Source organism: Thrips palmi, unplaced genomic scaffold (assembly GCF_012932325.1).
Source record: "Thrips palmi isolate BJ-2018 unplaced genomic scaffold, TpBJ-2018v1 HiC_scaffold_19, whole genome shotgun sequence".
Lineage (NCBI taxonomy): Eukaryota > Metazoa > Arthropoda > Insecta > Thysanoptera > Thripidae > Thrips > Thrips palmi.
Window position 1 is genome coordinate 11,451,850 of NW_023144628.1, and position 13,948 is coordinate 11,465,797.

Genomic DNA, 13,948 nt, shown 5'->3' on the forward strand with positions numbered 1-13,948 from the left:
CGGCGTCTGGGAGGGGGGTTGGCAACACACTGCACACTCACCGCGAGACTGCTCCTGCTCTTGGGCCTCGGCACTTGGAAGTTCCTGCCGAGCAGGTCGGTTCGGTCTTCCTCCTCGCTGCTGCTGGTGGCGGGCTCTCGCTCCCGTTCCCTGGCGCGCGCGCGCTCACGCTCGCGCTGCGTTTTGAGCGTGTGCGCCAGCGTGCTGTAGGCGCCGAGCGAGGGCGCGTGCACGGGGTGCTGCACCGTGCCGTAGGCGCTGAGCGAGCCCATGCCGCCCATGCCCAGGGTGCCGTTGGCCTGCAGCGACAGGCGCGGCAGCGGCACGGGCGGCGGGATGGGCAGGGTGCCGTGCTGCATGCCCTGCATGCTGGGCAGGCTGGGGTAGCCGAACAGCGCCGACGACGGCCTGGTCGCCACGCCACCGCCGCACGTTCCCACCGGCTCCGGCTGCTGGCAGTACAGAAGGGCCACTGGTAAAAACCTTCCGTAGGCGCGCCGACCGAGCGCTCTGGTCATTCCCTGCACTCACCGCGTAGTGGTTCGAGGACTGCTGCACCTGGGCCATGGCGTCCGCGATCTGCGCCCAGCGCAGCCGCTCCTCCAGGGTCACCTGGTACGGCGGCGCGCCCACGGCGGGCGTCTTGACGGCGCCGCCGCCACCGCCGCCCAGGTAGCCGAAGACGGGCGAGCCGTAGCCCAGCCCCGAGGCGGACTTCTGCTCGCGGCTCCAGCGCCGGCTCCACATGCAGAGGCACACCAGGGTGAGGACGATGATGACGACGGCGGCCACCGACGCGCCGACGGCCACGCCCAGCACCTCGCCGTCCACCTCGCACTGCGTCCCGTAGAAGTTGCCCGTGCAGCTGAAGAGCGAAGGACAGAGATTGTGTTACAAGGGCCTGGCGGTTCGAGGCGGGGCTGCAAGTATGCGCATTCGCTGAGGTACTCACTGGCAAACCTGGTTGCCGGCATCGAAGCGGCACTCGCCGCGGTGGTTGCAGTACTCGGCGGGGCAGGCCTCGCACTGCCTGCCGCTGCGCTGCGGGTTGCCGGCCCAGGGGTCGCGCAGGCCGTCGTTGCACGAGCAGCGGAAGGAGCCGAACACGTTGGCGCAGCGCGCGTGGGCGTGGCAGTCGTTGAGCTCGGGCTCGGCGCACTCGTCCAGGTCGCGGAGCGGCGCCACGGCGCCCGCGGGGGAGGCGACCCACAGCGCGCTGGAGCCCACGTTGTTGTGGCGGCGGTGCAGCACGCCCAGCAGGTGGCGCTGCACGTCCTGCGCCAGCGTGTTGGGCCGCGTGGCCGCCGCCGCCTCCTCCAACTGCACCGTCGCGTTCACGAACACGGCGGCGGACGAGTTGGCCGCCGTGGCCGCGGCCGCCCCCAGGCCCCCGGGCACCAGCACGTCCGTGGGCTCGTCGTCGGCCTGGTTGGGCGCCAGGAAGATGCGGTTGATGCGCGCGCCGAGGAACTCGTCAGAGAAGGGCGTCATGGACATGGCGGAGTCGATCTGAAAGGGACGGAGAAGGCTTCAGTACGGTGGGCGTCGAACCCGCGGCGGGCTGCGTCCAGGACGAGGTGCAGGAGGTACTCACGGCGAGGACGGCCTCGTACTCCAGCTGCTGGTATTCGTCGGACTGCGCGTCGTGGAACTTGTCGGTCCAGTCGAGCCGCCGGTCGTACATGCGGTCCACCCTCAGCGACATGAGCAGCGACACGATGCCTGCGGGCACGGGGAGGAGGAGGTCGGCGTCAGGCACAAGTCAGGGAACGTGGTTACGGGTGTGGGCGGTTTCGAGTCAAGTTCGGCCCCCAGCAGCGCCGTGCCAAGCGCGCGTCTTCTGACAAGGTGGCTGGAGGGAGCTCCAACCGCCCCACACAGTGGGTCAGAAGGCCGGTGGAGGCGGCCAAAATCACGGACGCGTTTTGAGCTCCAGAGTCGCTAAATGGGACTCGGACCGAACGTGTGACCCCACCAATGAATTCCTCGTTCGGAGAGCAATCCATTGGTAGGGTCATACGTTCGGTCCTAGTCCCATTTAGCGACTCTAGAGCTCAAAACGCGTCCGGAACTTTGGCCGCCTCCACCGGTCTTCTGGCCCACTGTGCGCCCTGCCGTTCGCCTTCTGCGCTGTCGCGCGCCGTGTGCAGTGTGCCATGCGCGCACTCGTTTCCGCGTCCCCTGCGTGTCACGCACGCTTGCGGGGGCCTCTCTTTCCTCTTTCTCTCTCTGCGATACTCACGCCTGCACGGCTCGCGGTGCTTCCTGCGGCTGTAGCCCGGGCGGCAGTGGCACGCCGACACGCCCACCTCCGTGCGGCACATCTCGTTCTGCGCCGCGTCGCACGTCGAGTCGTCGCCGACGATGCACGTGTCGATCCTGGAAGCAGAGTCAAAACGTCAACGTGGACAGGGCTATCTTGGCTGTCATACTGCGGGTTGCGTCCCTTTCTGTCTCTCCGTCCGACTGCCTATGGAGGGCACATAAAACATCCGCGGGTTTAGCACGCGCATTCAAGGGTCTGTGCTGCGCGCTGTGCTCACCTGACTGGCGGGTGGTTGGGCCTCTTGTACGGCCTCCTGGGCGGGATGGCGCCGGGGCCGGGCGCGGCTGGTCCTGGCGGTGGCGGCGCGGGCCCGGCGTGCGGGGCGTGCGGCGGTCTCGACTGGACGGGGGTCACCGTGCCGGCCGAGGCGGGGCCTGGGAAGCTGCAACAGGCAACAGAGACACAAGCCAGTGAGTACCGTCTCCGACTCCGTCTCGCGGCTCGCAGGCATTCAATTTAATCTCCTTTCTCTTTCCCACTCGTTGGCGTGGAAGAGACGTCGCCGGCGTCCCCAGCGAGCGAGCCCGTTCAGCCAGAACGGTCCGCGTCTAGTCAGGCGTGTTTTCCCCTTGCCTAATTGCTCGGGATACTCGACCTTGCCGAGCCAGCAGCGCCAGCCCAGCAGATGCCCCCGGGCCGCGGCAAGGGAGCGGTCACCGGAACGCTGACGCCCCCAGGGGCCCCAGGGCGCGCGGGGCTTTGCAGTGTACTCACCCCGTGCGGTGTGGCGGCGGCTGCACCGGCGCGGGTGCGACGCCCACGCTGCCCGCGCCGCCCATGGCGCCGGCCTGCTCCGTGTTGAACAGGTTGATGTAGGTGCGCTTGCCGTCGATGGACACGAAGTGCTGGCCGGCCTGGGCCGCGGTGATGACGGCCACGTCGCCGTGCCCGTTGCCCTCGCCGGCCACGGCGCCGCCGACCTGCACGCCCTCGATCTCCACGGGGTACACGATGGCCTGGCCGGTGGCGCCGCCCCCCGGGCCCTGCACCGCGCTCACCGTCACGTCGAACACCTCGCCGTAGTGCGGCTGCTGCGGCGGCGCCACGTGGGGCACGATGTGCGGCGCGAGGTGCGGCGCCTGGTGGCCGCCGTGCGCCGCGGACGTCATGAGCCCCGGCCCGGGCCTGCCCGGCTTGTACTCCGTGTCGTCCAGCACGAGTCCGGGCCGCGGCCGGTAGGGCCGGTAGCCGAAGCCTGTGGGAAACAGAACAAATTGCTGGTTAGCGAGAGTCGGGCTGTTTTCAGTGCAGTTTTCCAGTTAATAAATTAGGCAGGGAGCGAGAAGTTCAGTTAGTTCCGCCAAGGTGCGCGCCTTTGCGCCTGGCAAGTAGACTCGACGCTGTTTTGCCTGGCTGGTGGGCCTTTAGGTGACCCCACTACCGCCGCCGCACAGTGAGCCAGGAGACCGGTGGAGGCGGACAAAACTCGAGATGCGCTTTGAGCTCCCGAGTCGCTAAACAGAGCTCGAGCCGAACGTGTGGATCCGAATGGATTCCTCGTTCGAAGAGCAATCCATTGGTGGGGTCACACGTTCGGTTCGAGTCATGTTTAGCGACTCTGGAGCTCAAAACGCGTCTAGAGTTTTGTCCGCCTCCACCGGTGTTCTGGCCCACTGTGCGCCGCGACCCTCGCTCTGGTACTCGGCGGGCGTTGAAGTCTCCTGGGCGGCGCTTGCTTTCGCGGGGACGCGGCACTGCCTGGCAGTGCCGTGGAATCCACCTGTAGCGCGGCGCGCGGCCAGCCCGGCCATAATCGTGTTGGGATCGAGCGGTGCGCATCAAGCCAGCGAAGCCAGCGCTGCGTGGGTCTAGGGGAGCCCGGCCAGCGAGCCTGCCGCAGCCCGGGGGCTCAGCCCGCCCCGCCCCGCCCTGCCGCCGTGCCACTGCCGCCGGTTAGCATATTATCTCTGTTACATTACATTAGCGAGGCTGGCGGCCTGCGCGGCCAGGGCGCGGAGCGACGCGGAGCAGGGAGGCCGGGCTTGGCGGCGACCGGTTTGGCGCGGCCGATGGGTGGCGGAGACGCCCGTGCCCACGACGACGACCGGGGGGACCGGGCGGCTAGGGCACGCCGACGACTTGTTGCGTCCTCTTTAGCGCGACCAGCCGTGAAATGCGCATGTGCGTGGCCGGGGCGGGGCGGGGCGGGGCGGGGCGGGGTGCGGCCGTCATACAAGGTGCCAATTGCAGGGAGGGCCGCGGTCACCGAGGTGCCATTATGTACCTCCACAGAAAGACGGCTGGATACTTGAGCTCGACGGACTTCAAATTGGACACGAATCAAACACATGATGGTTATTGAGCTCTCCTCGTTCCCAGGGAAATCCATTGGCATGCGTGCCATTTCATAATGTTCGGTTCAGGTCCTTTTTGCCGAATCCTGCGTCCACCTGGTCTTCTGGCCCACTGCGCGCCTTGCTGCCCGCTTGCCTGCTTGGCGACTAGGGCGAGCCTCGCCGAAAGGAATGCCCCCGTGTCAGCCGACCGTGGCGACCATGGTGCACGTAACCACGTAACGCCGCGAGACGACACCGCACCGTTAGGAGCGCGCCCGGCAGCCTCGGCAGCCCAGCCCAAATGCAAGCGGCCCGCTCCTGCTGCTGGAGTCTGAGCCCGCGGCGGTCCAAGCCGCAACAACAACAGCAATAATAACAACAGCAACATCATCAACAACAGGACGCCGCGACGGGTCGCAGGATCATCACGAGAGTGAAGCCTACACTGGTAAAACAAAGGCATAAAAATTACGCCCTTTAGGGCATAAATGCTCTTTTACGCCCTTGCAAGGGCATAAATCGTTTTATGCCCTTGGGAAGGGCGTAAATGGTATGGGAATTTCAAGCAAAATTTTAATGCCCTTCCCAAAGGCATTAACGATTTATGCCCTTTAAGGGCGTAAATCGTTTACGCCCTTTAAGGGCATAATTTTTATGCCTTTGTTTCACCAGTGTATGCTTGGAAAAATCAAAATCCCCGCGGGCTTGAATCTGCTGCCGCCGGCGGCCGTTTGGTGTCCGTCGTCGTGGCGACTGGCGCACGTTTTGGCAGATGGCTGACGCGACGTGACCGCCGCCGCCACGCCCCGCCAGGAAAGCGGAGCGAGCGCAGCCTGAGCGCAGCAAGCTGCTTTTGATGGCGGCGGGGCACGGCGGGGCACGGCGCCGCCGGCCACGGGGTCGACTTGGCGCGCACGTCGACGCCCCCACCCCCAGGACCAGGACCACGTTGTTGTCCGCGCCAATTATGACACCCAGGCCAGCAGCAGCACACTCATTCGCTGTCTCTCTCGCGCCTAAAGGGAACGATCCACGAGTGCGAGAGAGACAGAACGATGAAAAAGACTCTCGCAATCAGCCTGCAGGATTCGAGCAGACAGCAGACAGTTATGTTTTCGAGTTCAAGGCCAGCGGCGTGGCGCGGCGCGGCAGGGAAGTCCGTCCCGATAACCGTTAGGTCCGTGTCTGACTAGTTGGCACGCCGCTCGACCAGTTTGGGCAATGAGTATGACACGCGGAGCCCGGGCGGCGCGGCGCGGCGTTCGCACCTGCTGGACGGGGACCGGGGACGGCCGCGGCAGTGAATGAACTCGCCCAAATTCCAGCGCGGGGTTCTAATTAGCGGCTGGGAGGCAAACAAACCGAGAAACCGAGAAACCAAGACGGCGCACGAAAATTAAAGGGTTATCCAACTTGGTCCCCTGCTGCTGCTGCCTGCTGCTTACTGCTGGCTTCCGCGTCCTGCCGATGGACCACTGAGATGCCGCGCGTCCTGTCGCCCTGTCCTGCCGGCCAGGCGGGGCGGGGCGGGGCGGGGCGGGGCGGGGCGGGGCGGGGCGGGGCGGGGCGGTGATGCAAGCTAATCAGGCCGCCCTTATCGCTGACCCGGACGACGCGCCCGGTGGACATGCCCAGCGCGGCCAGGCCAGGCCGGACATGGCCGGACGGGACGCACTGGTGAAGTAACTCGCCGAAGTAGTGCGCGGTGCGCGGCAGGCCGAGGTCGGCGGGGCGGCAGGGCGGCGCCACCAGCGGAAACACAAAGGGCGCCACACTCGCCAAATTATGCGGCATTGTGCGCGTGTCCGCGGGGTTTTGGAACAAAAACAACAACAACAACGAAGGAGGGTTGAGGTTGAGGCTGCTCCCGGTTTTGACGGCCTGCTCTGTGATTGGTGCGCTTGGCGCTCCGCGGACGCGATTTGTCTCACTCTCGCCGCGCGGCCACGCGGCTCCTGCCTCCGGAAGGCGGGCGAAAGGCGGGGACTCGGCGAGTGTTTGAACCCACGCCCCGCCCAGGCTAGCCCAGGCGGCGGTCGTTTGCCCCCCATAACGACGCGATGCGCGCTGCGCGGTCGCTGCGCGCACCAAGTGGCCATTCCATTCCATTACGCTCCACTCCACTCTATTCCGCGTGGGGGTCGTTCGCCGCGGCCGCCGTTTTAGTGGTGGCGTCGTCGTGGGCCGCGGCCGGGGGGGCTGGGGTCAGCGCACTGGACGACGGGCATCGCGAGGCGAAAGAGAGAGGCGTTGCATATTTAGACGGCGGTAACACCATTAGCGGCTTGACGGCATCCTGGCCAGGATGGCGGGATCCCGCGGGTCATCCCGTGCAGCGTCACCGCCGCCGCGGCCGTCACCGTCACCCTCGGCGTCAGTCGGGGGGCACAAGCCAAGCCAGCAACGCGGCCCGCGACACTTTCCCTCGGTTTGGGCGGACAAAAGGCGGAGGACAGGCCTGTGACTAAAACAGACGGTCGGTGAGGGGAAGGGGGCGGGGCAACGAGCCGGCAGCGGTGGCAGCTACCTCATCAAAGCGCTACGCACAGAGCCACAGAGGCGTCGTGCCGAGCACTTTTCCTACTTGGAAACAAACGCCGGGGAACGGGCTGATTTTGTTCCAGGACGCCGTCGTCATCATCACGGCCGCCTCGCGATGGCGACAAAAAACCGATAAGGCGTTCACCTGTCGACACCCGCTGGGCTGCCGTCCGGTCCGCCCGGCCCCCGGCAAGGCCCAGGGCACAGTGGGCAAGAAGGCCGGTGGAGGCGGACAAAACTCTAGACGCGTTTTGAGTTTCAGAGTCGCTAAATGGGACTCGAACCAAGCGTCTGACCCCACCAATGGATTCCTCGTTCGGAGAGCAATCCATTGGTGCGGTCACACGTTCGGTTCGAATCCTGCTTAGCGACTCAGGAGCTCGAAACGCGTCTAGCGTTTTGGCCGCCTCCACCGGGTTTCTGGCCCACTGTGCAGGGCCAGGGGCCAGGCAGCCAGGCAGCCACCGCCGCGGGGGACTCCATCACGACGGCCGCGGCGCTCGGACCTCCCGGACGACATCAAGGACCCCGGCGACCCCGTCTGTCCGTCCGTCTGTCCATCCGTCCGAGGCAGGGCCGAAGGGACAACCCATTTCCCCGCTCCAAGTGGCCGCCCCTCCCCCCTCTCCCTTCGCCCATTGTCTCGGCCGGCAGGGTCGTATCGATGGCGACCCTAATAGCGACCTCCTCCCCCCTTCACTTCACGCTACAGAATGCTCGCCCGCAGGGGGCTCAAATGCAACAGAAGTGAGATTAAGCCACAAAGGGAACGACGCCTGGCGAAAACAATGCGTTTTGGTTGCGGGCGCTGCGCTGCAGACTGCAGGGCTGGCAGGGCGGCGGCGTCGCGGTGGCGCCGTTGTTCCCGTGCGCCTTTATGCAGTGCCTCCTCTTTGTGTTTTTTTCGCTTGGCGGACCTTACGCGATTACACGCCTCGCGCCGCGCCCGCAGACCGATTCCGAAGATCCGTTCTGTCGCTTTGTCTCTGTCGCACTCATGGAGCGCCCCGTCTCGGTGCGAGAAAGACAGTCCTGGGATGCGACTCCTCGCGCAGTGGGCTTAGTGGGAACGCGCCCCCGAACACTGCGAACGCGCCGAGAGAGGCGTTCTGCTTGTCAGCGGCATGCTGGAGAGCGCCTGGGAGGTAGGCAGCGCCGTCGCGCGCGCGTGCATGGAAGGCCTCTGGTTGCCTACTGCCGCGGCGGCCGACGGCCAGGGCCTGGACAACCTCGGCCTGGGCAACCACGGCCTGGACAACCACGGCCTGGACAACAACGGCCTGGACAACCTTGGCCTGGACGGCCACGGCCTGGACAACCACGGCCTGGACAACCACGGCCTGGACAACCACGGCCTGGACAACCACGGCCTGGACGGCCACGGCCTGGACAACCACGGCCTGGACAACCACGGCCTGGACAACCACGGCCTGGACAACAACGGCCTGGACAACCTTGGCCTGGACGGCCACGGCCTGGACAACCTTGGCCTGGACGGCCACGGCCTGGACAACCACGGCCTGGACAACCACGGCCTGGACAACCACGGCCTGGACAACCACGGCCTGGACGGCCACGGCCTGGACAACCACGGCCTGGACAACCACGGCCTGGACAACCACGGCCTGGACGACCACGGCCTGGACAACCACGGCCTGGACAACCACGGCCTGGACAACCACGGCCTGGACAACCACGGCCTGGACGGCCACGGCCCAGATGGCCGCGCGGATAGCCTGGCGCTTCCCCACCGAGGCGAGACGCGACACGACGGGGTGCACTCGGCTGCGCCCGTGGCTGTATTACGTCATGCCACCGCACCCTACAGGAACAACCATTTTCTGCAGCGGATGAGTTTTTCTGAAGGAAAGTAAGACATACAAAACGGTCCAGATACCCCATTCCCGCGACCCCGCTCCACACAGTGCTCCACGCCGCCACACGCTGGCGGGGCTGACTGAGACACTAATGCGCTCCTCAGGACGTAATCTAGAGCATGACGCAGGGCGACGCGGCGCGCAGCAGCCTGGCCGAACAGGGCTTGCGGCGCTCTGTCCCTCTCGCACTCGGGGGCGTCCCGTAAGGGTGCGAGAGAGACAGAGCGGTGGAGCGCGGTGCGGAACCAGTCCTCTGAGCCTCTCCGGAATGAGCCAAGTCAAGTGGGGGGCGGCCAAAGAGGATTGAGGATTGAGTATTCCCAGGCCGCGGCGTGGCGTCCCTTGGCGATCCGATCTCCGTGTTTACGGCCATATCATTACCGGCTGACCTCTCAATCCCACAGGTGGACGATTCCGAGTAACTGTAGCCCTGTGTGCCCCGTGTGCGTTGCGCTGCCCTGCGCTGCTCTGGGGCCGAATGCGAGGCTTTGGGCTCGGAAGGGCTCGGCTGCCCGAGGGCCGCCCCGGCCGCCCGCCAACCGGACAGCAGGCGTGCAGGGCGGGGAGGGGCGGGCATGCGGGCGTAGCCAGGCGTGACTACATGCTTAGAACGGTGGGGCGGGGCGGGGCGGGGCGGCCGGCCCTAATGCCTCCATGATGACTCCCAGTTCGGCCCTTGGCGGGGCGTGCGCGGTGGCGTGCATGGCGTGCCTCACGCTGTGCCACTTGTCGCGCGCGCCGCACGCCCTGCACGCCACGCACGCCCTCCTTCAGCCCGATTCCGATTCTCGCGCCAAAACGGCAAAACGCCGCCGGATCAAACAATGGCCTGCGCTCTGCCGTCCGCCTGCGTCCACCGCTTGCCGAGTGGCGCTGCGGCGCCGGAGAGCGCGGCGTGTCCAAAATAGTGAAAAGCAACAAGCGGACGGGGGAAAAAATATTTGATGCACAGCGAGATTGTTCTGGCTGGGCGTGACCGACGCGGGCGTGGGCCTGCGCCGCGCTGCGATAACTCTAGGCCAGCGCCCCCTTCCCCTCCCCCCGCGATCTTCGGCGAGGTGGCCTGCCTAACGGCACCGCGGCGCCGCCTCTTGGACCATTTGGGTGCGACGGGGAATCGCCCGCCGGGGATTCGCCCGACGGGGTAACGGATATCCTGCCTAATCCGGCGCCAGATAAGCAACAGGTGGGGCCAGGTGGGTCCCAAGTCCCAGGCTCGGGGCGGGGCCGGTCGGGGCGGACATGCAAAATCGCTACAGCGGATCGGACAACTGTGAATTTGCTTCGTTTTTTATGTTGTTTTTTCACTCACCGGTGTTTGGTGGCGGCGGCTGCGGCGGCTGCGGCGGCTGCGGTGGCCCCGGCCGCGAGGATGGCGACGACGGCGTCCCGGTGGAGGTGGTGGTGGTCGTCGTGGAGGTGAGCGGGCCGGCCGTGGACGAGGCACTCAAGGACGCGGACGGCGTCGCCGGGATGGCCTGCAAGAACCGCGAGGTGAGCGAGGAAGGCCAAAGCAGGGCCGAGTGGGATGGAGTGAAGCATGAGGGTTGAGCGGCACGGGGGCACGGCGTGTGCGTGTGGCAAGCGGGTTAGTGTCCTTCAGCGGTCGCTTGGCAGGGGGTGGAACAAGGTGGTGTGCGGGCGGTGAGTGAGTAAAAGCCTTGGGGTGTTAGTGTGGTGTATACCTGGGTGGGCTTGGCGGACTCCGCCGAGACCGACACCTCCTCGATCGAGGACTCCAGCACAGTGCCGCCGGGCCGTGGCTGGGGCCGCGGGGTGGGCGCGGACCCCTGAGAGGCGCTGGACGGGCTGCTGGAGACTGTGCTGGAGGCGCTGGAGGCGTTGGGGGCCGCCGCCGTGGAGGTGGGCGAGGCCGTCGTGGTGGACGACGCGGAGGAGGGTGTGGGCAGCATGACCTGCACCAACGTCCACGTCATTGCAAAAGTGTATCTCAGTCCGTCTTTGGGTGGTGCGTGGTTCGGATGAGTCGATCGCGCGCCGGGCGGGGCGGGACGGGGCGGGGCGGGGCGGAGCGGACACCGTTACGGCTCGCTGGGCGTTAATTGACAGTCGGACGTCGATGGCGTCGATGGCATCGGAATGCCATGCAGCATACTCCGCCAGCAGAGCTATTCCGCGCAGCGTTTCGTGGCTCCGTCTCCCTCGTGCGTGCAGCTTGACGCAAGGGTGCGAGAGAGATAGAGCGTCTTCGAAAGCACTGTTCGGAACTAGCCTGCAGGCTGCAGGCGAATCGGGGAAGTCCCGCGTAGAGAGGCGTAACTGTGACGCCAGAGCCTCGGCGTTCCGCGGTGTTACACTGTTACGTCTAGCTGGGCCGCGCCCCGTGAGGATGCTGAGATAATCAGCCATACGTGTGCACCACGCCGATGACTCTGGCCCGGGGCCCAAGGCCCTCTCGCGGGCCAAGCACCCGAAGTCACGCAGCTACAGGACGGGCACGGCACGCGGACGGGGTCCAGGGGAACGAACGGCCGAGCCCGAAGCCAATCAACGCTGCGGCGCCGCCGGTAAAAACTAAAATTGGAAAACGTGTTTTTGTGTGTCGTCATGGCAGTGTCAGTTTGTGTCAGTTCGTACGGTGTTTGCGGACGTGCCGCGCAGACGTGTCGAGGTGGCGTGTGTCCTGCCGCTCTCGCCCGCGGCCGGGGCAGCAGCGGCAGAGCGACTACTTGAAGGTGACGAACGGACGGCCAGGTTCCCACGGGTTGACGGCGAGGCGCAAGGCCCGCAGGGCGCGCCCCGAGGCCAACTAACACCTCGCCGCAGATTGCCCCTCCCCTCTCCTCCCCCGCGAACAAATAATTGGATTGGTTACGGGGTGGCGGCGAGCACGGCGGCGAGCACGGCGGCGTCCGAATTTGGCGCGTCCGTCCTCGCCGTCCTCGCAGGCCTTTCCCAGTCCAGGGAGAAGCCGGAGGCGTCCGAGGCGGTCCTTGGCGCCGGTCCAATCTATTCGCGGCCCGATGCAGTCAGGGCGACAATGGCTGACTGCTTCTGCTTGGCAGTGCTTCGCGGCGCTTCGCACGGAAGTCGGGAATCAGGCGTCGGTGTCTAAGTCGGCCGGGAAAAGGCACACGATCATTCTCAGCCTCGGCGGCGGCGCATGGCTGCGGTGGCGGCCCTGGCGGTGGTTTTAATAATGACCGTTTTCAGGGATTGCTCGCTGGAGGCGGTGAACCAGAACGCAAATTGCGGTGCAGAGTTTGCGCCAGTCAAGTCCAGGCTAGAGTTTGGCGTTTTATGTCGTGGTTGGTTCAACTGTACTGGTGTTGCTGGAGTTTTAAGGGAGATGTCTGCTTACCTGAGTCGAGGACGTGGAGGACGTGGTCGATATCTGCAGGATGGTGACGCTGGGCGTCGCCACGGGCTCCTTGTCCTTCATCTTCTCCTTGTCTCGCTCCCTCTCCTTGTCCTTCTTGCTGGGCGGGCCGGCCTTGGTGCTCTGGGGTTTGGTCGGGGTGGGCGACGGCGGTGAGGGCGGTGGCGACGGGGACGCCGGCGGCGGCGTGGGCTTGGGGCTGGGTTTGGCGGTCGGCTTGCTGCTGGGCCGCACGTCCACGACGTCGTCTTTGGCCGTGGAGGTGGTTGGCGGCGGCGAGGACGGCGGCGGCGCCGGCTTGCTTGTGACTTGCTTGTGGGGGTTGGAGATCGGGATAGGGATGGGGCCCGCTGGGGGCGGCGCGTGGGGCGCGGGGCCCTCGTCGGGCGTCTCCTGCACGGGCGGCACCGGGGGCGGCGCGGCGGCAGGCGGCGGCACGGCGGAGCTCACGGGCTCCGGGATGTCGAACGGGTATGGCGGCGGGATGCGCGTGCTCTGGCCGTTGGGGCCGAAGGGTGGCGGCGGCGTGAAGGACTGCTGCGGGGGCGGGGGCGGCAGGGGCACCACCGCGGGGGTGGGAGGCAGCGGGTGCGGCACCTTCTCGAAGTCTGGCGGTGGCGGCAGGTCGGTGATCCTAGGCGGCCCACGGTTGTTGATGCGCGTGCCCATGTTGACGGGCCGCACGGGCCGGCCCATGCCGATGGAGCCCATGCTGCCCTTGGGGGTCTGCGGGTTGGTGTTGACGTTCACGTTGCCGTTGAGCAGCTTGACGATGCCTGTGATGATGTCCCGCACGCGGTCCGTGCCGCCGTTGTTCCCCGCCGTGTCCCTGGCCTGGTGGCCGTCGGTGGCGTTGGTCTGCGCCGTTGGCTGTGGCTGCAGTGGGGTGGCCTCGCTAGAGGTCGTCGTGTTGTCGGGCCCCGCCACCGCTTCCACCGGGAGGGACCGTGCCCTTCCCGGACCCCGCGAGGCCCGCTCCTCTTCCCCCGACGCCGTCGACGCCGTCCTGGTCGGCTGGATGTGGTCATAGTAGGCGGCGCGGGCCGCCGTCACGTCCACGGCGTCGCGGCGCTCCACGGCGGGCACCGACGACGGCGCCGGCGGCGCGGGGGCGTCGCTCAGCAGGTTGTCGTCGGGCTCGGCGTCGAGCGGAGGCGCGGCGGTGTCGATGGAGCGCGTCCGCAGCGTGTGGGGGTGGCCGTCGAGGTCATCTGAGGTCTTGGCGGAGGGCACGCTGGTCCTGAGCTGCTGCGGCACGGCGCCGTTGCCCGCGGCGCGCGTCCCCACCTGCCAGGCGTCGTCGACGTGCTGCTGCGGGTGCTCGGGCCCCGGCGCCGCCGCGCTCAGCGAGGGCGTGCTGCCGGCACTCGAGGCCACCGCGACACCTGCGGAACATCAACAAAGCGGGTAAGTACAACGAAATGGCGCTCAACGACCTACCGAATGGCCGGGCGGGGCCGCGACGGCGTGGCGGCAATGCGCGCCAACGCGGGGCAACGCGGCAATCTGGAAATGCCAGCGACGCGAACCGCCTCGGTCTTCGCCTCGAAGGATGTATCTCACCGCGCAGGTGTGTTTAGCGCGCGCA

General features: G+C 66.7%; 1 protein-coding gene across 1 annotated transcript in view; it reads right to left on the bottom strand.

Moving 5' to 3' along the window:
- The window catches only part of LOC117646542 (proline-rich protein 36-like), a 36,600-nt gene that overhangs the window by 1,883 nt on the left and 20,769 nt on the right, over positions 1-13,948 (bottom strand). Inside the window, 10 exon segments of the mRNA XM_034387570.1 lie at positions 42-470; positions 472-865; positions 953-1,509; positions 1,595-1,722; positions 2,243-2,379; positions 2,544-2,708; positions 3,041-3,521; positions 10,333-10,498; positions 10,706-10,936; positions 12,343-13,745. Coding sequence (XP_034243461.1) covers positions 42-470; positions 472-865; positions 953-1,509; positions 1,595-1,722; positions 2,243-2,379; positions 2,544-2,708; positions 3,041-3,521; positions 10,333-10,498; positions 10,706-10,936; positions 12,343-13,745 — 4,091 coding nt within the window.